Source organism: Drosophila tropicalis, unplaced genomic scaffold (assembly GCF_018151085.1).
Source record: "Drosophila tropicalis isolate 14030-0801.00 unplaced genomic scaffold, ASM1815108v1 contig_979, whole genome shotgun sequence".
Classification (NCBI taxonomy): domain Eukaryota; kingdom Metazoa; phylum Arthropoda; class Insecta; order Diptera; family Drosophilidae; genus Drosophila; species Drosophila tropicalis.
Window position 1 is genome coordinate 2,343,483 of NW_027173482.1, and position 24,391 is coordinate 2,367,873.

Consider the following 24,391-nt stretch of genomic DNA (forward strand, 5'->3'; position numbering starts at 1 on the left):
TGAAAAAGAGGGAAAAAAGAGAGTATTTTTTGTATTAGAACACACAACACTAAAATCTTGTCACAAGTCCGGCGTGGGCAAAAATTTGAAATAATTATAATCTACTCGAATATTAAACAAATCTAAGTACCAAATTTTGTGCCTTTAGCTTAGGTTGTATTCTAGGAAATAAGTTTTATTTAATGCGAAAGCGGAAATGGGCGTGCAAAAATTTTTAAACAAAAAAAATCTGCTCGCATGCAATCTAGTATACATACCAAATTCGGCGTCTCTAGTTAGTATAGTCCTTGAAGGGGGCGCAGTAAAAAATTTCAAATAAACTCGATAACTGTACATACTAGACGAGTCTGCATACCAAGTTTAAAAGGAAAAAAATTCAAAATAATATGTGCGTTTGTTAATGCTTTAATATTTATTAATAAGAATGTAACGTTAACTTTAAGCTTCGAACAACACAAAAGAGCAAAAAACAGTAGTTAACCAGGTTGTGCCTGCACAGCCTTAGTCATAGGGTCCGTCCACTGGTTCTCGTCAGCGTTAGCCGTCGATGGAATACAACTCAGATGGATGGACTAGATAAATTAGGGCGAGATACGGTTAGGTACCCAGTTCACTGGCCCAGCAATTTATTAATTACGGCCAAGTGCCCTTTATTTCGACAGACTTTTGTTTAAGTCTATCCTACAAGGTATTTCGCGATCTGACACCCGTTAACCCGCAATGATAGCTCCCTTTTGAGCCGAAAAAATTTTAAAGAAAAAAGAAAGATTTCAAGTATTTTAAAATAGTAATTTCAGCACTGAAGCACTCCGCAGCTGAAACTAAACATCTTAAAGAGCACATTCAACAACAAAATTACATGGAAAAAGTTTATTCCTACGAATGGTAGTTAGGTTGCGTTCATTTATTCGTTATTACGAAAAGTCACTATTCGTGACTTTGCCGTTTGTATGGGAGCTATATGATATAATGGTCCGATCCGGATGAATCCTAGATATACAAACTGTGCAGTATATACAAGCCTACATACATCAGTTCTGTAGCTCTAACGGTATGAGTTCGCGTCGATGCAGACGGACGGACGGACATGGCTATTTCAACTCGTCCTATCATGCTGATCAAGAATATATATACTTTATATTGAGGGAGATGCCTCCTTCTATCCGTTGCACACTTCTGACCAAAATTACTATACAATTTTTGCAAGGGTAAACAAATCATATGTCAATCATAAGCTTCGACTTTGAAAAAGCCTATGATAAAATAGGAGTCTACACAGTGGCCGAAAAGTTCTGAACTGTTTAAAAAACGTTTTAACATACAGGAAAATAAAAGTGGAGGTGACCAATTAAACTTCAGAAAATAAACATACATAATGGAATGCCTCAAGGATCTCCCTTATCAGTCATCCTTTTCTTAAACGCATACAATATACTTTGCCAAAAGGTATCCATCCGGAAGGAATTCACTTTTTTCTCATATGCAGACGACTTTACAATCGTAAAATTGGGAAAAACCTCAGCGACCCCCAATATTATAAAATGAGGCAAGTACTCTGTGGCAAAGCTTTCAGTACCGAAATGCAACCACCTTCACGTATCCCTGAAAAGAAGAAAATGCAACATCCACACTGGATCACATAACTTCCCTCTCAGCCAGTCCAACACGCTTAAAATTCTTGAGCTGGCGATAACAAAGATCTATAGGTGGAAAAAGCATATTGAAAACCCCACTTCGCAGTTGGACGTAAGGCTCAACATTATCAAATGGTTATCAAACCAAAGGTACAATTGTGACACCAAATCCCTAATTCTCACGATGCTCTCACGATGTCAAAGATAGATTATAGATAAATTATTGCCTGGAAACAGCCCTACATCAATCCTAAACAAACTCAAAACATGTTACCACGCTGCACTAAGATTCACTTCAGGATCGTTTCGAACTACACCCATTAACAATCTACTGTTCGAAGCAGAATTGATGCCAATCGAAAGAAGAACTCAATTTATGACAGCAAAAACATTCACTTTAATAGCAAGAGCGTCAAATTCACCAATTTACCCTATACTACAAAAAATCAAAATCTCAATAACCAAACCAAAAGTACTCTCCTTACTACATTGTGTTTCATACATAGTGTTAATGTCTGTCCGATCCCAACTAGAAAATTCATACCAAACTCAAACCCTAATGCATTATACATGTCTCTACATAAAACTACAAAAACTAATCACACACCCAAAATATTCTAGAAAAAATTGATTGAACTAAAAGATGTCATGAAAGAGTTCGAGTTCATATATACTGACGGTTCAAAGTCGGACTCTAGCATAACCACCGAAACGGAAATCATAAAATATTCCCAATTACCCAACCTCAGCTCAATCTTTACTGCTGAAATGTCAGCTATTTTACACGCATGCTAACTGGCAAAACAAATAAACCAATATCACGCAATCTGGACAGACTCCCCTTCAGCTCTAAAGTCGATCGCAAATACCAACACCCAGAACTACTACACTATTCGAAACATCATAACCTACAAATACCTAAAAATAATACTAATTTGGGTACCAGGACACACGAACATCACGAGAAATGACACAGCGGATAGAGCAGCACGTCAAGCTCTTCTCTAACCCTTAACATACAAGTACGACTACAACACAAAAGACACACAAAAACTTCTAACAGAACTGGTCAAACAATACAGGGACGATCTATGGCAACAAGCCTCCCAACACTACAGAAAAGCCAATTTCGCAAAAGACCTCATAAAATTTACGAGAATTCGCCTGGGGCAGTCGACCCTACAAAGCTACCTAGCTGAAATTTTGTCTGTGAGCTTATGTTTAGGGTTATATGGTATATACGAGGTATTTCGCGATCTGACACCCGTTGACCCGCAATAATAGCTCCCTTTTGAGCTGAAAATTTCAAGTATTTGGAAATAGTAATTTCAGAACTGAACTCATAGCAACTGAAACTAAACATCTCAAAGAACACATACAACAAAAAAATTACTTGAAAAATGTTTATTCCGAAGAAATATCGAACTCCTACGAATGGTAGTTGGGTTGCGTTCATTTATTCGCTGTAGAAAATTTAGACTTAACACATGATCGTGTCCCTTTATTGACGATACTATGCGCAGTACGTTCAAGTGGCCCCTACGACACCAGGACATAGCCTGTTACGCGCGAGCCCAAGCAGATAACTGCCCACCTCCCACCCGACCGACCGAGGGGTGCAGCCGTATAACGCACGGCACGAATCGCGTGGACAAATACACAATAGAAAAAACAGACAAACAAATAATACTATAGCTATCTATTAACTAAATGAGATAGGATAGATGTTTTAAGCATAAGCGAAGTAAAAAGAACTTTAGTTGTATAGGGGTCATCAAATTCTTTTGACCATCTTTTAATGAAACACAGGACACTCATGGCCTTTGCGACCGTGGTGGAAATATGGGTGTTAAAATTTAACTTATGGTCCATAAGTACGCCCAAATCATTCATATTATTTAGACGTTCTAGAGGACTATTGTTTAGAAAATAAGTGACCAGTTGAGGAGAATTACGGAAAAAAGTCATTACCTTACATTTGGTAGTGTTAAGATTTAGTAGATTAAACTGGCACCAGGATTGAAAGTTTTTAAGATCAGCTTGTAGCCGACTAAATGAATCTGTGTCTTTATGAGTAAGACAAAGTTTGACATCGTCAGCATACAAAAGCACACGCGAATGAACAATGACTGATGGAAGACCGTTAATAAATAGTGTGAAGAGCAGAGAGCCAAGATGACTACCTTGAGGTACACCAGAAGTCACAGGAATGGAAGCGGAAAAAGAAGACTTAAAAAGTACCTTCTGTTTTCTATTTGTTAAATATTCTCGAACCCAAGAAAGGAAAAGGGGTGGAAACTTAATGTCGCTCAGCTTAGAAAGTAACAGGGTATGATTAACGGAATCAAAGGCTTTGCTAAAGTCAGTATTTATTACATCAGTTTGTTTACCATTTTTGAACCCCTTGATAATTACTGATGTAAATTCTAAAACGTTAGTGGTTGTAGATCTACGTTTCACAAACCCATGTTGGGATGGCGAAATAATAGAGCTGCAAAAATGTTGCAATTGAGAAGTTATAATTTTCTCAAAAGCTTTCGGAATAGCGGACAATTTTGAGATACCCCTATAGTTAGAGGCTTCGGACTTTTTGCCATTTTTATGCAGAGGAATGATATACGACTCCTTCCAAATAGGTGGAAAAGAGGAAGATTCGACAGATAATAGAAACAATTTTAAAATGGGTTTACATAATGCGTTTGCACAGAACCTGAGTACACATCCAGGAAGACCATCTGGCCCCGGAGAATAATTAGGTTTAACTAGTTTAAGTTCGCTAAGAAGGGAACTTTCATCAATCACTGGATTGAAAATGCAGTTAGCTTTTTCTAAATGATAAGGATACGGACTTGCTCGATATTCCGTTGAGGAATAGGTTGCTTTAAAAAAATTCGCAAACATATCAGCAATTGCCTGATCAGTGCTGGCTTTTTTATTTTGAAAAGACAAAAAAGATGGGTGCACAGAGGTCTTACGTTAAGAATTAACAAAGTTATAAAATTGTTTAGGGTCAGAAGAAAACTGAAGCTTACACCGCTAAAGATAATTCTTATAGCATTGTGTATTAAGCATCATGAATTTTGAACGAGCGACTGTATACAAAGCATAATCTGATGAACGACGTGTTTTTTGAAACTTCTTATAATATCGTGTCTTCACATTTTTCAAATTGGATAACTCACGAGAGAACCAGGGAGGTTTGTTAAGCCGCTCCAGCCTACCAAGAGGCACACAAATATCAAAGAGTGAATTCAGACTATCATAGATAAAACAAACAGCTGAGTTCATATCTCTACAATTGTACAGATACGACAAATCGGTAGTAGCAATGTTTTCATTAAGGCTGGCAAAGTCAGTCTTACGAAAGCACCTAGTTAGAGGTAACTCATTTGAACCAAGTAATGGTGAAAGCAAGGGCAAATCAATTCTTAAATTTAATGTAGGATGAAATTTGTCTTCTGGAAGAACAAATGGTTCGATCCTAGAAACCTCACAATAAGAAGAATTCAATACAAAAATAAGATCTAACAATTTTCTATTAGAATTTAAGACAGGATTGACTTGCGATAAAGATAAGCCTAGAAGGCCATCAATAAAGTCATGTGACAAAGAGGGTAGCAACGTGGTAGATTCATCTGTTAGTGACCATGCTAAAGCGGGTAAATTAAAATCACCTACAACTATGAGCAAGTCTTGACTGGAAACTAAAAAGGAGACAAACTGAATTGCCTCTAAATGATTTAAATATACCACCATGTCTGACAATGGTGGAATATAGGAAAAAGTAATGAAAGCATTTAAAGATTTAAAATTTACTTTAACACCGACAAACTCAATCTCCTGGGTACTAGAAAATTGAATCATTTCAGATGATAAAGCAGCATCAACAGCTATCAGAACGCCACCACCTATGCGAGAAATCCGGTCACGTCTGAATATAGAAAAGTTTGTGGAAAAAACCGATGCATCAGCAATATCAGGTTTTAGCCACGTCTCTGTAAAAGCTAGAATGTTATGTTCAAAAGAAAGACTATCTATATAGAGATTAGAAAGTTTAGATTTCAGTCCTCTAACGTTCTGGTAACCCAGGTTAAGGGACGAAGCTAGTTTTTTGACACACCAGCAGATGCTGATGTGGCAGGAATAGTATTAGTTGTTGTTGTTGGCAAGCGAATCGGTTTCCGATTTTTCTTTTTTACAGTATATTCCTTAACTATTATATGTTTTGGCCAAAAATCTTCTCGACATATAGTGTCGAAGATATTGGCAGAAACACTAATTTTAAAGGACAAAATGTCCCGAGAATAAGAAAATTTAAACTTCTCCACCGCAATATTCGAGACGTTAACTTTCTTTCGAATATAGGCTATTACATCATCAGATGTGACAACAGGGTCTAGCCTAGAAACAAATATATGTTTCTTTGGTGGTATGCCAACGAGAGGCCGCGGTCCCGAAGCGTCAGCCGCGGCAGTAACGTTGGACAAGTCACCCACTGCAGCAGTCAACTTGTTTACGGGGCCCTCGATACTTTTAGAACTATCGGCAATTTCCATTGGAATGGGTAATTGCCCGGACACATCGGACACTACAATAGGCATCGTTTTTAAGAGATCATTCCCAGGTGATACCGGTAATTCCTTACTACTAGCATTCACAACCGGGCTCTTAAACGAAATCAATTGCTGACGATAAGAGACGCTGGCGGATCTACAGATACAGAAACACCCCAAGGACTGGTCCTTTTACGTTTCGGAGACTCATTCATAAGCGATAAACTTCTGAACTGAGTCTCCACCGCAATAAACTCCGCTTGGAGTTTATTAAAACCTGCCCTTAAAGTGTCAAAACTATCTCTAGTCCGCCTCATGAAAGAGCGCATCTCATTCTCGACCTTCCGGCAAGCATCACATCCATATTTTAAGCCACCACCTTTAGCAATAGACTCCTTGACTCTGCCTGTGTAACCTGCACACTTAACGTGAACCGCATTGTCACACAACCAACAAAGAATATAATCATGGGAGTCAACCGCATTAGTGGCAACTATGCAATTATTTTTTGAGCAGACAACCATTTTATCAAAAAGTTAATTTTTAATTAAAAAAGGAAATACAAAAAATAAAAAATAAAAATTCTAAAGGTAAAAAATCTGTGTATAAGAATATACTGACCAGTTCTGACACAAGGGTCAATGTGCACACAACTAAAGAATAAAAAGAGATGAAAGCACAAAAACAAAAACACGTATCACAGAGTCGCGGGTAGGCAAAAGACGAGAGCGCAAATCAATCAAGAATATGAAAGAGCGGGAGAGCGCGTCAAATTGAACACATGCAACAACAATTTGTACGCAAGAGCGCGAGAGTTAGTTAAAACGGTAAAGACACAAAAGCAAAAGAGATAAGCAAAACAACAACACCGCAAATGCAAGTATTGTTGTAAGTTTTGATTTTATTTAAATTTAAACAAAAGCGACAGCAAGAATTCGCGAAATGAAAATAAAATTCGGATGTTGAAATTACTATTAATTAAACCGATAATGAATTTACAAGTTATGTAAAAGTATTTAATCGCGAGAAAAAAATAAAAGTTGATAAGCGCAAAAAAAAAACACGTCCGTCCTCTGCAACGAGTGAAAATTTGATTTTTGATTTTTATATGAAGCAAGGTGGAAGTCCCTTAAAATAAACATTGAGACAAGGCGATTCGCTCGTTACAGAATTTAAGTTTAAACTAATAAAATATAAATAAGGAAAATTGAGAATTCGAAGATGCCACCTGCGTTGCGTTTCTTAACTGGTCTGGTAGTATTTGCAAGTTTTTTGAACACAGCTAAGTGGACTTTTCAAAGGGATAACTGACAAACCGACCCGCACCTGTAAATGAACAATTTTTTATATGTAGACCCGTGTAGTAATCGAGTTTATTTAAAATTTTTGCCACGCGCATTACCGCCTGTATATATTTCCGCAATTTTCTGTTACTCTACTGATCTAACGAGCCCAACAAATTTTATTAAAATCAAGAAAGATGTTGAAACGCGTTTACTATGTGGTCTATAACGGCGAAAATGTCTGTAGGCTAGTGGTGACGTTAAAATGCTCGTGTCTTTTTTTTTTTTAAGAGGCAAAAAATGTAATAAACATAAATTTCAAATTTTAAAATATTTCTTCACTTGATGCATGATACCGAAGACTGCAAGACGACTGACTTACTTCATATTTTGATAATGAATTTTTATCTTTTTAGATGTCCCATCAAGTCAAACTATTACTAATAAATGGATTATCGGACAAGATTATTATAGACTTGATGGAAAAACTCCTAAACATATTCGACACGAGATGATAAAAAGGTTTAACAATGAGTCTAATAGACGTGCACGCGTATTTTTAATATCTGCGAAAGCTGGAGGGCAAGGCGTTAACCTCGTTGGCGCAAATAGAGTAATTATATTGGATACTTCATGGAACCCCTCCAATGACCAACAAAATATTTTCCGAATATTTCGGCTAGGCCAAAAAAAAAACTGTTACATTTATCGTTTAATATCCATGGTAAGTTTTTTGCCCTTTTTTATGAATTATACATTGTTATAAAACAATCAACTGTTGCAGGGTACTATGGAAGAAAAGGTGTATTCTCGATCAGTGACAAAACAGGCGATGAGTTTTCGTGTTATTGATGAGCAACAGATAGACCGACATTACAATATGGCGGAATTGGCTGAACTGTACACGTAAGAGCATTCACTCATATTTACATGTACATATCTAGCTGCATATATACATACACAAAACATCGAACTTTCTACATAATAGGCGAATACTGTTTTTTCTTTATAAATATTTTGTCTTTATGAAGTATTCCTAAAAAAAAATATCAATTGTAATAGAACACGTCAAAGTTTGTCAAAGTTTGTATACCCCAGCAACTTTTTGGTAACTCTTTCCTTACCTATTAGCCATCAATCTGTAAGAATGTTTTATCTAAAAAGGCTTATGTTTGCGAAAGAATGGCCTACAATCATAGGAAATAACGAAGATATTAATCATAGTCACTGTTTTTCACCGATCGTTCCTATGGGAGCTATTTGATATAGTCACCCGATCTTGATTAAATTTGGCACAGTCATTAACAGATATATTAAACTAACAAATGTTTAATTTGAAAACAATCGCGTTAAAAGTAACGAAGTTATTTACAAAAGTCACTGTTTTCGACAGATCGTTCCTATGTGAGCTATATGATATAGTCATCCGATCTTGATCAAATTTGGAACAGTAGTTTATAGGCGTAATAAACTCTCTAATAGTTTCACGATAATAGCATAGAAAATAAAGAAGTTTTTGAGAAAAGTCACTGTTCGTGACTTTGGCGTTTGTATGGGATCTATATGATATAGTGGTCCGATCCGGCTGAATCCGAGATATACAACCCCTGCAGTATATACGGTCTAGACGGACGGACGGTCGGACGGAGGGCGGACGGACGGACGGACATGGCTATTTGAACTCGTCTCGTCGTGCTGATCAAGAATATATATACTTTGTATGGTCGGAGATGCTTCGTTCTAAGCATTGCACACTTCTGACCAAAATTAATATACCTCACAATTACGCACATATTCTTGAATCTCGGAAACCCATGCCTCTGTGCATGCTGTAATGGTGCATGCGGTCATTCTTTGCAGCACCCACAATTTCCATCTTTTCTTTTTGCACTCCTTCGGTACAATCATTATGTTCAGTCCGAATATACACTAAGTTATCCATGACTGTACATGACATGACATGACATAACTTTCTCCTTTAGTTTTTGAGACTCTTCATCCTTAAAACAGTCTGAAGATAAATCAATTTCTGGCCCAAATGAGTCTAATTGCGCGATCTCTTCGAAGTACACAAGCTACAATGTATATGGTACTGTATGTTCTCGTCCCTTTCTATGACTTTTTTTAAACTTATATCCTTGCAATTGCATAGCCCATCTCGCTAGACGCTAGGATTGGACTGCTTCATCAACCAAGATAGACTGGCATGATCTGTAACAATCTCGAATCTGCAATCTTATTCTACACCCCAAACTACGGTTAAGCGTTCACGTTCCGTCCCACTGTAATTTCTTTGTACCGCGTTTAGCTTTTTGGACATATAGGTTATGGGTTTTTCTTTGTCTTTCAAATCCAATTGCACTAAAACAGCACCAACACCAACATCGCTTGCATCACATTGAAGAAAAAACGTATTGGAACTATCGACTGGAGCAGTCAAAAGCTCAAAAGCTTTCTGAGCACTATCTGTCCATTGAAATTTCGCTTTCTTTCCTAGCAAATCTGGATTCTGCGCTGCAATTTCTGAAACGTTTGCCATAAATCTTCGATACCATCCTGTTAATCCTAAAAATCCACGCGTTTGTTTTAGGGACTTTGGTGTAGGCCATTGCAAAATCGATTCAATTTGCACGGATCGGTTGAAATTCCCTAAATATTTTACTGCGGTCACACAATCAATACCGATATATGTGAATCAAAATCTGCTGTTACTACACATAAATCATCAAGATATCCAAAACAACATATACATTTTCTGATAATTACACTTGCCAATACGCATACTTAAGATCGATTTTAGTAATGATTTCGGCACGGGAAAGCCATCAATACCTGGCAAAGGATATGCGTAGCATCTAGATATAATCTCACTTTCTCAGGTTTAACTACTAATCTCATCGGAGAACCCCACGGACTATTTGACAACTCTATAACTCCTAACTCTATCATTCGATCAACTTCACTATACATTAATTATTCCACCGCTGGGGAGCCGGGATAAAACCTTTGCTTGATCGGTTTTGACGATCCGATATCTATATAATGCCTAATCAACATTGGTCGCCCATGCCCTTTTCTTTCAAATGAATAATAAAATAATGGTTTGATAATAATCCTCGGCTGGATGGCATTTCTAAAAAAGAATAAACTTACAATGAGTTGGCTAGTAAACTGGTAATTTATTCGTTATTTAATTTTACAAAAAGCATTTTGTGTACCGAATCGGTAGACAAATTGGCTCCAAGGTAGCTTCAATGCAGAAAAGGCACTTTCAACGCTGACCTGGGTTGCAGGTAATCTTTGTCCAACTTTCACATGTGCTCGCCACTGTATATTTATGTGAATATGTTTATGTACATTTATCAATGTATGCATACATCAATGTATGTACATACATAAACTTATTCAAGTGCACACTTGATTTATTTTATTGCTTACATTTCTAATTGTTTATACATGCAACAAAGTGTTACAAGTTAAGCTCTTTGCATTAATTGATTTTTGTTATGAATATACACACCTCCCCTTTTTTTTAGAAAATAACCTAATAATTTGGAGTTATTTATTTATTTATTAAAGATAATTATTTATTTATTTATTTATTTATTTATTACGTCAACTAACACAGCAGTCGACGAAAAAGCTAAGCTAAAGACAGATAGTAATTAAATGAAGAAGGTAGTTTAGCTTTATACACAACTAAACATCCCCGACCCGGTGGTGGTGTTTTATTTGCACAAGGAGCCAGCTATGCCCCGATTCACAGCCAATGTGGTCAGGGGATGAGTTGCAGCCAATCCAAGTCCAGAATATTTTCATTGGTTTCGCTGTAGATGATTAAAAAGTATAGCGAGAAGAGAAGTGACAGAAAGATGAGGAGAGATAAGATGAGAAAGGTTGTTAAAAGATTGGCAAAGAACACGAAAAGGTTCGTAAAGAGTACTCTCTTGCATAGGTTTAAACATGAGACATATCCCTTTTGCACACACTGTGCGCGGAATATAGAAGACGCAGAACACGTCCTGTTTGTCTGTCCTAGATATTCTGCTGAACGGGAAGAGCTAAGCCAAGGCATTTATAGTCAACGACTTTATGGATATCCTACTTAGCTCGCAAAACAATTGGCTAGCTGTTAGCCACATGGCAGCAGTCATCATGCAATCCTTGCGTTGCGATGAACGTCAGCGTAACAAAAACTTCAGTTCTAGGTAAACTCTAGACGAGGCATACGTGCCATCTCCCCCTCGTGAAGTAGTACTTCAGCGTTGGTTCCGCGAGAGGGATACGGAGCATAGGGTAGATTTTAGTGCGGTGCGGTGACCACTAACCAAGGTCGATACCAAGTCCCACACTTCGGCTTTCAATGCTTTCCCCCCTATTTATAAAAAAAAAAAAAAACACATGAATACATACATGTACATGTAAAAACAGCTGTTTTCTAATCTGCAAGTAAAAGTGTTTACTAATCTCGAATTTATAAAAAACCACTTACCTTTACTCAAAGTGTAAAGCACACTCCACGGGATGATCATTAGTCCATCGGCATAAATTATTTATGCCAAATAATTTGTACATCCATACATACATATGTAATAATTTTTGCCGCGGCAAGCACACTCATTTTATTTATTTATTTATTATTAATTTATGTACGTCAACTAACATAGCAGTCGACGAAAAAGCTTAAGCTAAAATACAGATAATAATTAAATTCAAGAAGGTAGCTTAGCTATATACACAACTAAACATCCCCGACACGGTGGAGGTGTTTTATTTGCACAAGGTGCCAGCTATGCCCCGATTCACAGCCAATGTGGTCAGGGATGAGTTGCAGCCAATCCGTGGTTTCGCTGTAGATAATTAAAAAGTATAACGCGAAGAGAAGTGACAGAAAGATGAGGAGAAATAAGGTGAGAAAGGTTGTTAAAAGATTGGCAAAGAACACGAAAAGGTTTGTGAAGAGAGTAGTTAGTGAGACATCTACTAAGGTGAATAGGAAAAAAGTTTCTGGTCCGACGTGAGGGAACACAAAAATATAGCGTATCTAGCAAATTGGTAGAAACGACTTCGCCGTTGACTAGTTTATGGAAAAAGAGAATGCCAAAAACAAGCTTACGGTTATAAAGTGAAGGAAGATTAATAAGAAGAAGTCTGTCAGAATAAGAAGGTAGGCGAAGACCCTGGTCTCAATTTAGACCGCGTAGCGCAAACTTAAGGAATTGCTTCTGTACCGAACTAACGAAGTGTATAAAACCTTTGTTACATAGGGATCATCAAATTCTTTGGCCCAACGTTTAATGAAACCGAGAAGGCTGCTTGCTCTATTGACAATTGAAGAAATATGAACATTAAATGAAAGCTTAGGGTCAAACACTACGCCTAAGTCTTTGGATGATGGTACACAATCCAACAGAACAGACTTAATAGAGTAATGAGCTAGGAGCGGAGACAAACGACTGAAAGTCATAAAAGAACACTTAGAGGCATTAAGGTGTAATTTATTAAAGTGGCACAAATAACAGAACGCATCGAGAACTGATTGCAAGTACTGTTGGAAAGAAGGATCATTATAGGAATAACAAATCTTGACGTCATCCGCGAACATGAGCACGCTTGAATGAGCCAAGGCCAGAGGCAAATCATTTATAAACAATGTAAATAATAGTGGGCCCAGATGAATGCCTTGGGGTACACCTGACGTAACTCGAACCGTTTTAGATATCGAGGAACGAAAAGACACCTTTTGGGTTCTGCCAATAAGATACGACTTTAACCAAGCCAATAGTTTTGGGGAAAAGCCCATGATGTTACGTTTCGCGAGAAGCATAGAATGATCAACCGTATCGAAAGCCTTACTAAAGTCAGTATAAATAACATCAGTTTGACACTTTTTACGGAAACCATGGTGTACAAGGATAGTCAATTCTAAAAGGTTGGTAAGCGACGAACGACCTTTCATGAAGCCATACTGACAAGTGGTGGATCTGAATAGATGTTGAAGGCAAGACGTAATAATTTCTCAAACAGCTTAGGTATTGCCGAAAGTTTGGCAATGCCACGGTAGTTAGAAACATCGGATTTGCTACCCTTTTTAAAAAGCGGAATAATAAAAGACTCCTTCCAAATATCAGGTAAGCTACAAGTCTCACTCGATATAAAGAATAACCGAGATAAAGGCTTAGATAGGGAAATCGAACACATTTTAAGGATGCAACTAGGTATATTATCAGGCCCGGAAACGAAGGAACACGTCATAGATGATAAGCTAGACATAATACAGACTTCAGTAATACTAGGAAAAACATACAATTTAAATGTGGGATTGAGAAGGGATAGGGTGTTGGATCCGAAACAGTTGTAAAATAAGTCGACTGAAAGAATTTAGCAAACAGATCTGCAATATCTGAATCATTATTAGCAGTCTGGTCATTAAGTCTGAAGGTGAAAGGTAGTACATTAGAGCGTCTTTTGGAATTGACAAAGTTGTAAAATCTTTTGGGGTTCTTATAAAATTCAACCTTACAGCGAACGAGATAATTGTTGTAGCATTGAGTATTTAAAAGTCAAAATTGAGATTTGGCTATACAATAATTTGCATAGTCAAGTCGCGAACCAGTTTTTTTAAATCTTCTAAAATATCTCGATTTAATGTTACGGAGATTAGAGAGCCTACGTGTGAACCAGACTGGCGCGCTGGAGACGGTAGAAACATTCACATAAGGAACTCATTTATCAATTAGAGAATTAAGAGCAGAATAGAAAAAATTCACTGCACCAATCAAAAGAGAAAATAAGGCTCTTAAGAAGATTGAAATTTATTTTACGAAAACATCTACGACGAGAATTTGAGATGTTTTTAAATAAATTAGTAACGGAATTGTAAGAGAGAGTAACTTCAATGGTAGGGTGATAAGGATCTTCAGGTTTTACTAGTGGCTGTGTTTGTGATACAGCACTAACAGTGGGATCAGAGGCAAAAACAAGATCAAGTATTCTTTTAGAAGAGTTAAGGAAAGAATTTAACTGATATAGTGGACATTCAAGTGGGCTATCAAGAAAAACATGTTGAGATGAAAGAATTAAGAAAGATAGATTATCATAAACAAGCCAAAAAATATTAGGCAAGTTAAAATTACCTAAAAATATAAGAAAATCACGATCTTTAAGACGACAAAAAATAGTTTGTAAAGCATCAGCATGGTGCACGTAGATCATGATATCAGAAGCTGGTACTGTAATTTTAAAAGAGGAGATTTCGCTAGGCCTAGAAAGCTTAAAATTTTGAATTAAAACCTTAGCAGGGCATATGTTACCAATGTAAGCTGCCACAGACGACTCAGAAGTATCTGGAGCAAGCCTAGAGATAAATAATTGTTTCCGATGAGGCACTACAGTTAGTGGAGGCGGAGGAGCATTGGGATCCGCAAGTGATTGAGAGCCAGCATGATCCTGTGGTTGATCAGAGTTCCCGTAAGGGATAGATTGAGGTACACCCGGGCTTGTAATGGGTACTTCAATCTGATAAGAAGAGCATAAAGAGGGACAAGAAGATGGTGTAGGCGAGAGTAAAATGGGAGACGAAGTAAAAGAGAGAGCTGGCGACTGCTTACGAGGCAACTTAAGGGTACATTTCTTGGGCAATTTCTCGGAAGGTGGAACAAATTTGAATTGCGACAACAAATGTACGCTGGAGTCACACTCGTTAGACAGCTGTTTGGCCAGTTTGTTTAAAGCGATGAGGAGAGCAACTGCAGAAGCAATGACGAGAGAGAAAAATAAAAAAATAAATAAATGCACCAAACACTAATCTCGAAAAAGAAAAACTGTTTAAACTGATTAATTTGGCGAATTAGGGAAATAAAACACAAGGGTGTCAAGCGAACAACACCAGCGAAAGCTTAAACGAACTAAGCACAATTAAAAATTGAGAGAAAGCCATAAATATTAAAAAACCAGAGGGCCGGGGCTAACTTCGACCGCGTCAAAGTTTGTATACCCTTGCAACTTTTTTGGTAGCTCCTTTCTTACCTATTAGCCATCAATGGCTAATGTTTGCGAAAGAATGGCCTACAATCATAGGAAATAACGAAGATATTGATTAAAGTCACTGTTTTCCACCGATCGTTCCTATGGGAGCTATATGATATAGTCACTCGATCTTTATCAAATTCGACACAGTCATTAACAGATATATAAAACTAACAAATGTTTAATGTGAAAACAATCGCGATAAAAGTAACGAAGTTATTTACAAAAGTCACTGTTTTCGCCCGATCGTTCCTATGGGAGCTATATGATATAGTCGCCCGATCTTGATCAAACTTGGCACAGTCATTACCAGATATACTAAACTAACAAATGTTTAATTTGAAAGCAATCGCGTTAAAAGTAACGAAGTTATTTACAAAAGTCACTGTTTTCGACCGATCGTTCCTATGGGAGCTATATGATAGGCGTAATAATCTCTCTAATATTAAGTTTCACAATAATAGCACAGAAATTAACGAAGTTATTGAGAAAAGTCACTGTTCGTGACTTTGGGTTTTGAATGGGAACTATATGATATAGTGGTCCGATCCGGCTGAATCCGAGATATACAACCCCTGCAGTATATACAAGCCTACGTGCAAAATTTCATCTCTGTAGCTTTTACGGTCTAGGAGGAGTTTGCGTTGATCCAGACGGGCGGACGGACGGACATGGTTAGTTGAACTCGTCTCGTCGTGCTGATCAAGAATATATATACTTTGTATGGTCGGAGATGCTTCGTTCTATGCGTTGCACACTTCTGACCAAAATTAATATACCCTTTTTGCAAGGGTATAAAAACTGAGGAGCTATGCAAAAACACGACCGTCACGTCGTGAAATATTTTTCAATTGAATGTACATATTTTTAATTAATTGAATTAGTTACAGTAGTTGCATAAAAATTTATATATATAAATATTACTTTTTTTTTTTTTTTTTATACCCTTGCGAAAAGGGTATATTAATTTTGGTCAGAAGTATGCAACGCATTTCCGACTATATAAAGTAGATATATTCTTGATGAGCATGACGAGACGAGTTCATATAGCCATGTCTGTCCGTCTGGATCAAAGCAAACTTCTCCTAGACCGTAAGAGCTACAGAGATGAAATTTTGCACGTAGGCTTGTATATACTGCAGGGGTTGTATATCTCGGATTCAGCCGGATCGGACCACTATATCATATAGTTCCCATACAAAACCCAAAGTCACGAACAGTGACTTTTCTCAATAACTTCGTTTATTTCTGTGCTATTATTGTGAAACTTAATATTAGAGAGATTATTACGCCTATCATATAGCTCCCATAGGAACGATCGGTCGAAAACAGTGACTTTTGTAAATAACTTCGTTACTTTTAACGCGATTGCTTTCAAATTAAACATTTGTTAGTTTAGTATATCTGGTAATGACTGTGCCAAGTTTGATCAAGATAGGGCGACTATATCATATAGCTCCCATAGGAACGATCGGGCGAAAACAGTGACTTTTGTAAATAACTTCGTTACTTTTATCGCGATTGTTTTCACATTAAACATTTGTTAGTTTTATATATCTGTTAATGACTGTGTCGAATTTGATAAAGATCGAGTGACTATATCATATAGCTCCCATAGGAACGATCGGGCGAAAACAGTGACTTTTGTAAATAACTTCGTTACTTTTATCGCGATTGTTTTCACATTAAACATTTGTTAGTTTTATATATCTGTTAATGACTGTGTCGAATTTGATAAAGATCGAGTGACTATATCATATAGCTCCCATAGGAACGATCGGTGGAAAACAGTGATTTTGATGAATATTTTAGTTATTTCCTATGCTAAGATAGCAGGTCGTTCTTTCCCAAATTTATCCTTTTTAGAAAAAACATTTTTCTACTCTGCTATGGAAACAGGTCAATAAATAGTTCACAAAAAATTTGCATGGGTATACAAACTTTGACGCGGTCGAAGTTAGCCCCGGCCCTCTGGTTTTTTAGTTGTTTATTCTTGACGATTTTTAGTCTTTCCTTATAAACTGTTTGAATCTTATTTTTATGATTTCTAATTTTTGTGTTGTTATTTTTAGCTACTTCTAAAACTTCGAATAGTCTTAAATAAGCGGAATCAAGCTTATGACCAGTTTCGTTTTTTAAGAAAACGTGTATTTCTAAATTAAAGTCTACTTATTATTGTCATTTTTAAGGAAACATAAATGATGTGTTATATGCAAGGTCACTCCTTTTCGTACTTCATCATTGCATAGGACTTCATGTATTTTGGGCTTAGAAGCATTATTAGGTTTTTTAGATCATGTATAGTAATGCGGTATAATGCATCCGGAAGAAAATTATCTTTTCCCTACAGATATTCTACTGTGAACTCATATTCTTCTAGATCAAGTCTCAATCTTGTTAATTTTGAACTTGGATTTACCATAGAGAATGAATACGTTAGTGATCTGTTTTGACTCCGAAGTGTTTGCCATATATATATTGTCGGAAGTGTGTAATAGCCCAGTGTATGACAGCTAGTTCTTGTTCAGTAGTGCTTCAATTATTTTCACCTTGAAATGAGCGAACGAGAGGCGTCTGCTACTGATAACTGCTTATCACCAAGTTTGAGTCAAAGCTGCTCCACATGCATACTTGCTAGCATCTGTCATTAAGCGATCTTCACTAAAATCTGGGTACTGTAGCAGTGTGGGTTTTATTAAAGCTTTTTTCAGATACTTAAATCTTTTTTGACATACTTCAGACCAAACAAAATCTACGTTCTTCTTACATAGTCGTGTAATCGGACGTGAGTGTTTTGCGAAGCTTTTAATAAAAAGTCTGTAGTAGTTGCAAAAAGCTACAAAGCTTTTGGATGCACACTTTTTGGATGCAGTTTGAAGTTGTGTTTTCTGCATTTGCCAAAAATATCCTTTAATTTTTTTTGTTTTTTAGGTTTTCTGTCTTGCCATCAAACTCTGGAATTAGGTTTGACGCTAGCTTCAAGAAATCAGTTGAGAATGGCTGATTTCTCCAAGATTGTGTTGTGTTGATCTGAACTCATTGATGGTTTTTCTTGATCTATTTCTGGTATGGCTTCATCAGCCATGAACTGAGTTGAGTCATCCAGTACTAATGAAATTTCAAAATCAGCTGTTTGTTTAAATTCAATATTGTGTCTTTTAGGCACAGTTATTTCTTACACATTTAAGGCGGTTTTGTTATGTATCGTTTAAAATCTAAAATAAGCATTTCCCAACATTGTTAAACCTTGTATTCTTTAGATATGGTAACATTGTTATTACAAATCAATAAACGGTCAGTCTAGCATAAGCTCTCAACTAGAACACGCGTACTCCTCTACTGCGAGGCAAAAAAGAAATTAAAATTAAAAATTGTGTAAAATCTAGTTGGTCAGTCATTAATTCTCGTCAAGATGCCAATATTAAGCGGGGAAATTCAAGAATTGCTTTCCCAGCATCAGCAATTCACAACGAACATTCTAGAACAACAACGACAATGGATGAGAGAAATTCTTAAGAATATTTCTTCATCTAGTGCTAGTAATTCAAGCCACGCGGATGAATTAACTATGTGTCCTCCATTTCACAAATTTGACAAAGACAATCAAAATTGTGAGTCTTATCTAGAACAGTTATCGCAACATTTTAATGCATAGTCGGTCAGTGCAGACGAAAAACAAAAAGCATATTTTCTTTCTTGGTGTGGCGTCAGTTTGTTCGAGCTTCTTAAAAATCTCTTCGGGAAAAACAACTTAAACACTCATACATATAAAGAACTCACAGACAAACTTACTGTACATTTCAGTACTAAGCGTCATATTGTAGCAGCACGTTACGAATTTTTTAAGAAAGAGATGGCACATGGTCAAACACACAAAGAGTGGGTAGCCGATCGCTCGTGAATGTCAATTTGTGTGTTCTGCACAAGGTTGTTTGTCCAACTACGTAGATGAAATGATCCGGGATCAGATCATCGTTCATACCATGTATGATGCAGTACGGGCAGCTGCTCTTCAAAAACACCAGCCGACTCTTGAAGATGTGCTCATGGTTGCGGAGACCTATGAGACAACGACAAAAACCGTTGCAATCCTTAAAGACAAGAAATAGAGTCAAGTTCCACTAAACGCGATCCATACATTCAAAAAGTATCAGAATAAACCGAACAAAGAGAAACAGTGCAAAAACTCGTGGAAGTCGTGTTCTGGGTGTGGAACGTCTCACGATAGAGAGAGATGCAAGAATGTTCCAGAGAATTTTTCGCATATACACACATTCCAATACCAATACTAGGCGAATTGCACACTATCGCAAAGTGTGCGGAAAAAGTCGAAAATATTGTAATTATTGTGACTAGTAAAAGAGACGAAGCCAATCTTTTCGGAACAGATTTATTTAAAAAATTTGGATTCGACATTGTCCAAATATGTAAAATTTATGAGCAAGAAAATATTCGAATTAACGATCTTTGCTGCAAATATAAGTCAGTGTTCGAGCCTGCCATGGGTACCATAAAAGATTTCAAAGCCAGCGTTTTTTTAAAATCTACGGCAACACCCAAATTTTGCAAAAGCCGTCAAATTCCATTTGCTCGATTGGAACATTTTAAAGCCGAAGCAAATCGTCTCACGGAAGCCAATATCTGGAAACCGATCAAATTTCTGGGCATCCCCCATTGTGTTAGCACCTAAGCCAGGTGGAGCCATTCGGATTTGTGGTGACTTTAAGCTAGCAGTTAACGCACAAATCGACATAGAGCAATATCCATTACCAACAAAAGAGTCCCTATTTCACATTATTCGTCATGGTAAGCAATTCAGCAAAATAGACCTAAAAGACGCCTATCTTCAGATGAAACTAGATGAGGCAACCAAGCAGTTCATGGTCGTCAACACGCCATTGGGCCTATTTCAATATCAGCGCCTTCCGTATGGAATTGCCAGTGCACCGGCAATCTTTCAGAGATACCTTGAGCAACTTCTAAAAGGAATAGAAGGTTGTGGCAACTACCTAGATGACATCATCATCTCAGCTCCAACAAGCGAAGAACATCTAAAACGAATCGAATACTTCAAGAAAACGGTATCAAATGCAAAAAGGAAAAGTGCTTCTTTTTCAAAAACGAAATCGAATACTTGGAAAGACGGATTAGTGCTGCTGGAATTTTGCCAGACACATCCGGACTAAAAGCTGTACGACTATTAAAACCGCCCTCAAATTTAAAGCAATTGGTGGAAGCATTCATGAGTAAAGTAAATTACTATTGCAACTTTATACCAAACTTTTCACAGTTGGCAGCACCTTTAAACCAACTTTGTAGAAAAAATACAACATTTTATTTTGGTCTGAATCAACTACAAGCCTTTTCAGCTCTAAAGTCTCACAATTTTAACGCAACGCAACTGGCGCATTTTGATGAAAACTTACCTATCGTACTCGCAGCAGACGCATCATCTTTCGGTCTCGGAGTAGCCCTGTCTCATAGTCAAAACGATGGTCAAGAGAGATCCATTGTTTTTGCTTCGAAAACACTCGACAAACATCAAGAGAAATACAGTCAAATAGAAAAAGAGGGATTGTCAATAATTTTCGGAGTTAAACGATTTCACCAATATCTGTATGGGAGGAAGTTCATACTGTTAACCGATCACAAGCCGCTTGTATCGATCTTCAATCCTGGGAAACATCTTCCATTGATGACTTCAAACAGACTACAACGTTGGGGTATCATTCTAATGGCTTATAATTTTGATATCCAGTATCGGGCAACATCTGCACATGGCAATGCCGATGCTCTTTCCCGACTATCAATTGGAACTGATATAGAATTCGATAAGGAGGAGGAAGCTTGCAACTTAATAAGGGAAATCAATCCACCGGTTAATGCAGAAACCATTCTCAAGCAATTATTACATGAGGGACAAGAAAACATGTTTGGTGGCCTGCCATTGATGAAGACATAAAAAATCTAGCGCAGTCATGCATCTGCAAGAGCAACAATCCAGCGCCACCACGACAATACCAGAGTTGGCCTACAGCAACCACAGCTTGGGAGCGAATCCACATCGACTTCGCTGGCCCAATATTCGATGCCATGTGGTTAATTTGTGTAGACGCATACTCGCAGTTCCCGTTTACTGTTCAAATGACATCGGTAACAACCGCGAACACAATCTCAGCTTTGTCTTCAATTTTTGCAATCGAAGGATATCCTAAGACTATGGTCAGCGATAATGGACCGCAGCTTACATCTGAAGCATTCAAAGAGTTTTGCATACTCCATGGAATCAAGCATATAACAACAGCACCATTTCACCCAGCCTCTAATGGATTGGCTGAGCGATTTGTACAATGTTTTAAAATTTCTGTCAAGAAAAATATTCAGGAAGGTTTGCCTGTACGAACAGCAGTAACGAAATATCTGGCTTCTTACAGATTCACCCCAAATGCACAAGGTAAATCTCCTGCTGAGTTAATTCACGGTCGTTCAATTCGCACCGTATTAAGTCAACTTTGCGAAAAGCCTGTCGAAACTAAGCAAGGGTTGACAAAATACAGCACAAATCAAAAGGTATTCACCCGAAATTTCTCGAGGGGAGAAAAGTGGATCGAAGGCCCTATCGATCGACCAATTGGACGAATGCTGTACGTCGTACGTACATCAAAGGGCTTTATCAAGCGCCATTTCAACCAAATTAAACTACGAATGTCAGACAACACGTCCGAAGACAACCCGACAAAGTATTGGTTCGTTCCTGAAATACCACAACCAGCTCCTAGTTCAACACCACAATTACAAGAAGACCAGCCAGAAACGCACCACGATCTTCCGAATACCCTTCAAGAAACTGTTCATGATTCTGGTGAAAATGCAGCAACGTCGAATGAAGCTCACAATCGAAACCAATCTTCACGAAGACGTTCTGGTATACCAGTTCGACAAAGTACAAGAGCTCGCCAGGAAGTAAATCGGTTCACGCCACACGATTTCCGAAAATCTAAAAATTAATTACCGTTTATAATTTAAAGGGGGAGATGTGTTATGTATCGTTTAAAATCTAAAATAAGCATTTCCCAACATTGTTAAACCTTGTATTCTTTAGATATGGTAACATTGTTAATACAAATCAATAAACGGTCAGTCTAGCATAATCTCTCAACTAGAACACGTGTACTCCTCTACTGCGGACACAACAGGTTTTATCCCCTATCTTTAGCTTGCTATAGTGTTCGATTAACCCTGATTTAATAGCTTGGAGATTCTCAGTTATAATTTTGTATGTTTGTCTAATGAGTCTTGGGATGTTTCTCTGTTTTGGGAAAGGCATAGCGGACGTTGACGATACTACTACTACGATATAAAACCAGACCGTCTACAAACCCCAATTAGCCAGAAAGTACAAGAGCTATTGAACTCGTTAAATGCCTAATAAGTGGTTTCGCAACACGAGTTTAATAAACTCTTATAAATACGAAAACATCCGGTTTAACAACCGAAACACAAATGCAATACACCTAATTCCAATTAATTGTACCAACAAACATATATACTAAAACAGATGTATGTCAAATAAGTCTAATCAGCATAATCATGGAATATGCATTGAATTCCAAATAATTATACCAACACAAATAGATATGGAGACACATGTATGTAGCATAAGTTAATCAGCATTTTTATGTAAAAGCTTTCATTTATACATTTTGAATAAAGAGTTTTTTGTTGATTCTGGCCACTGAAATATAAACGTCGTGTTCTTTATACTTCGCCAAAATAATTATTTTTAACCTAAACGCATTCTCCAATTCCATAATTCGCGAGCCCAAGCAAATATCTGCCTACCTCCCACCCAACCGACAGAGGGGTGCAGCCGTATAACGCACGACACGAATCGCGTGGACAAATGTACAATAGAAAACACAGACAAACAAGAACTTTAGTTGTATAGGGGTCGTCAAATTCTTTTGACCATCTTTGAATGAAACCCAGAACACTCATGGCCTTTGCGACCGTGGTGGAAATATGGGTGTTAAAATTTAACTTATGGTCCAAAAGTACGCCCAAATCATTAGTTTAATTTGGACGTTCTAAAGGACTATTGTTTAGAAAATAAGTAACCAGCTGAGAACAGTTACGAAAAAAGTCATTACCTTACATTTGGTAGTCTTAAGATTTAATATGTTTGTATCTTTATATGTAAGACAAAGCTTGACATCGTCAGCATACATAAGCACACGCAAATGAACAATGACTGATGAATAATGTGAAAAGCAGAGGGCCAAGATGACTACCTTGAGGTACACCAGAAGTCAAAGGAATGGAGTTGGAAAAAGAAGACTTAAAAAGTACCTTCTATTTTCTATTTGTTAAATATTCACCAACCCAAGAAAGGAAAAGAGGTAGAAACCCAATGTCGTTCAGCTTAGACAGTAATAACAATTTTAAAATGGGTTCGCCTCCACTCGCAACACTGGCCTCCTGGGTACTGCGAGAGTAACTATTCATCATCCTGGCGTCCTTTATATCCCAAAGAATGTTTGAATTGATTAATCCTCCAAGCTGCAAAGTATCAACTGGCATTCGCGGCATTGGGCAATGCGACGCTGGATTGCAGATTTCCCCTCCTGGCGAACCGCTGCGACAGTTCCAGGCAGACGCCGTTGTGCTGTCTAGTGTAGCTGAAGCACTTCCGTCCAGCTCCGTTCCGAATAAGGTTAAGCAGGATTTGCTTGATGAATCATCAAGAATGTTAGTGGTTCTTTCGTGGGAGTCGAGACGATGTTCGGATGGGTTCTCTGTGGTTCCATTACTGTAAAATGCAGAAGAATCTCTGTGGAAAATCAAGAAGGTCTCGGTACACCTTCTCCAGCAGTCCGAAGATGTCTCTAAGGAC

At 37.5% G+C, this 24,391-nt stretch overlaps 1 protein-coding gene across 15 annotated transcripts in view; it reads left to right on the forward strand.

Annotated features, from left to right (window-relative positions):
• Positions 1–24,391, forward strand: part of LOC137586311 (transcriptional regulator ATRX homolog) — a 600,012-nt gene that overhangs the window by 439,285 nt on the left and 136,336 nt on the right. For 12 of the 15 annotated variants that reach the window (XM_068302316.1, XM_068302317.1, XM_068302315.1 and 9 more), the window contains 2 exons: positions 7,887–8,194; positions 8,255–8,376. In XM_068302316.1, the coding sequence (XP_068158417.1) occupies positions 7,887–8,194; positions 8,255–8,376 (430 nt within the window). Of the gene's footprint in view, positions 1–7,886; positions 8,195–8,254; positions 8,377–24,391 lie in introns of those variants that run through there. The other 3 variants (XM_068302327.1, XM_068302324.1, XM_068302326.1) reach the window with 2 other exon arrangements.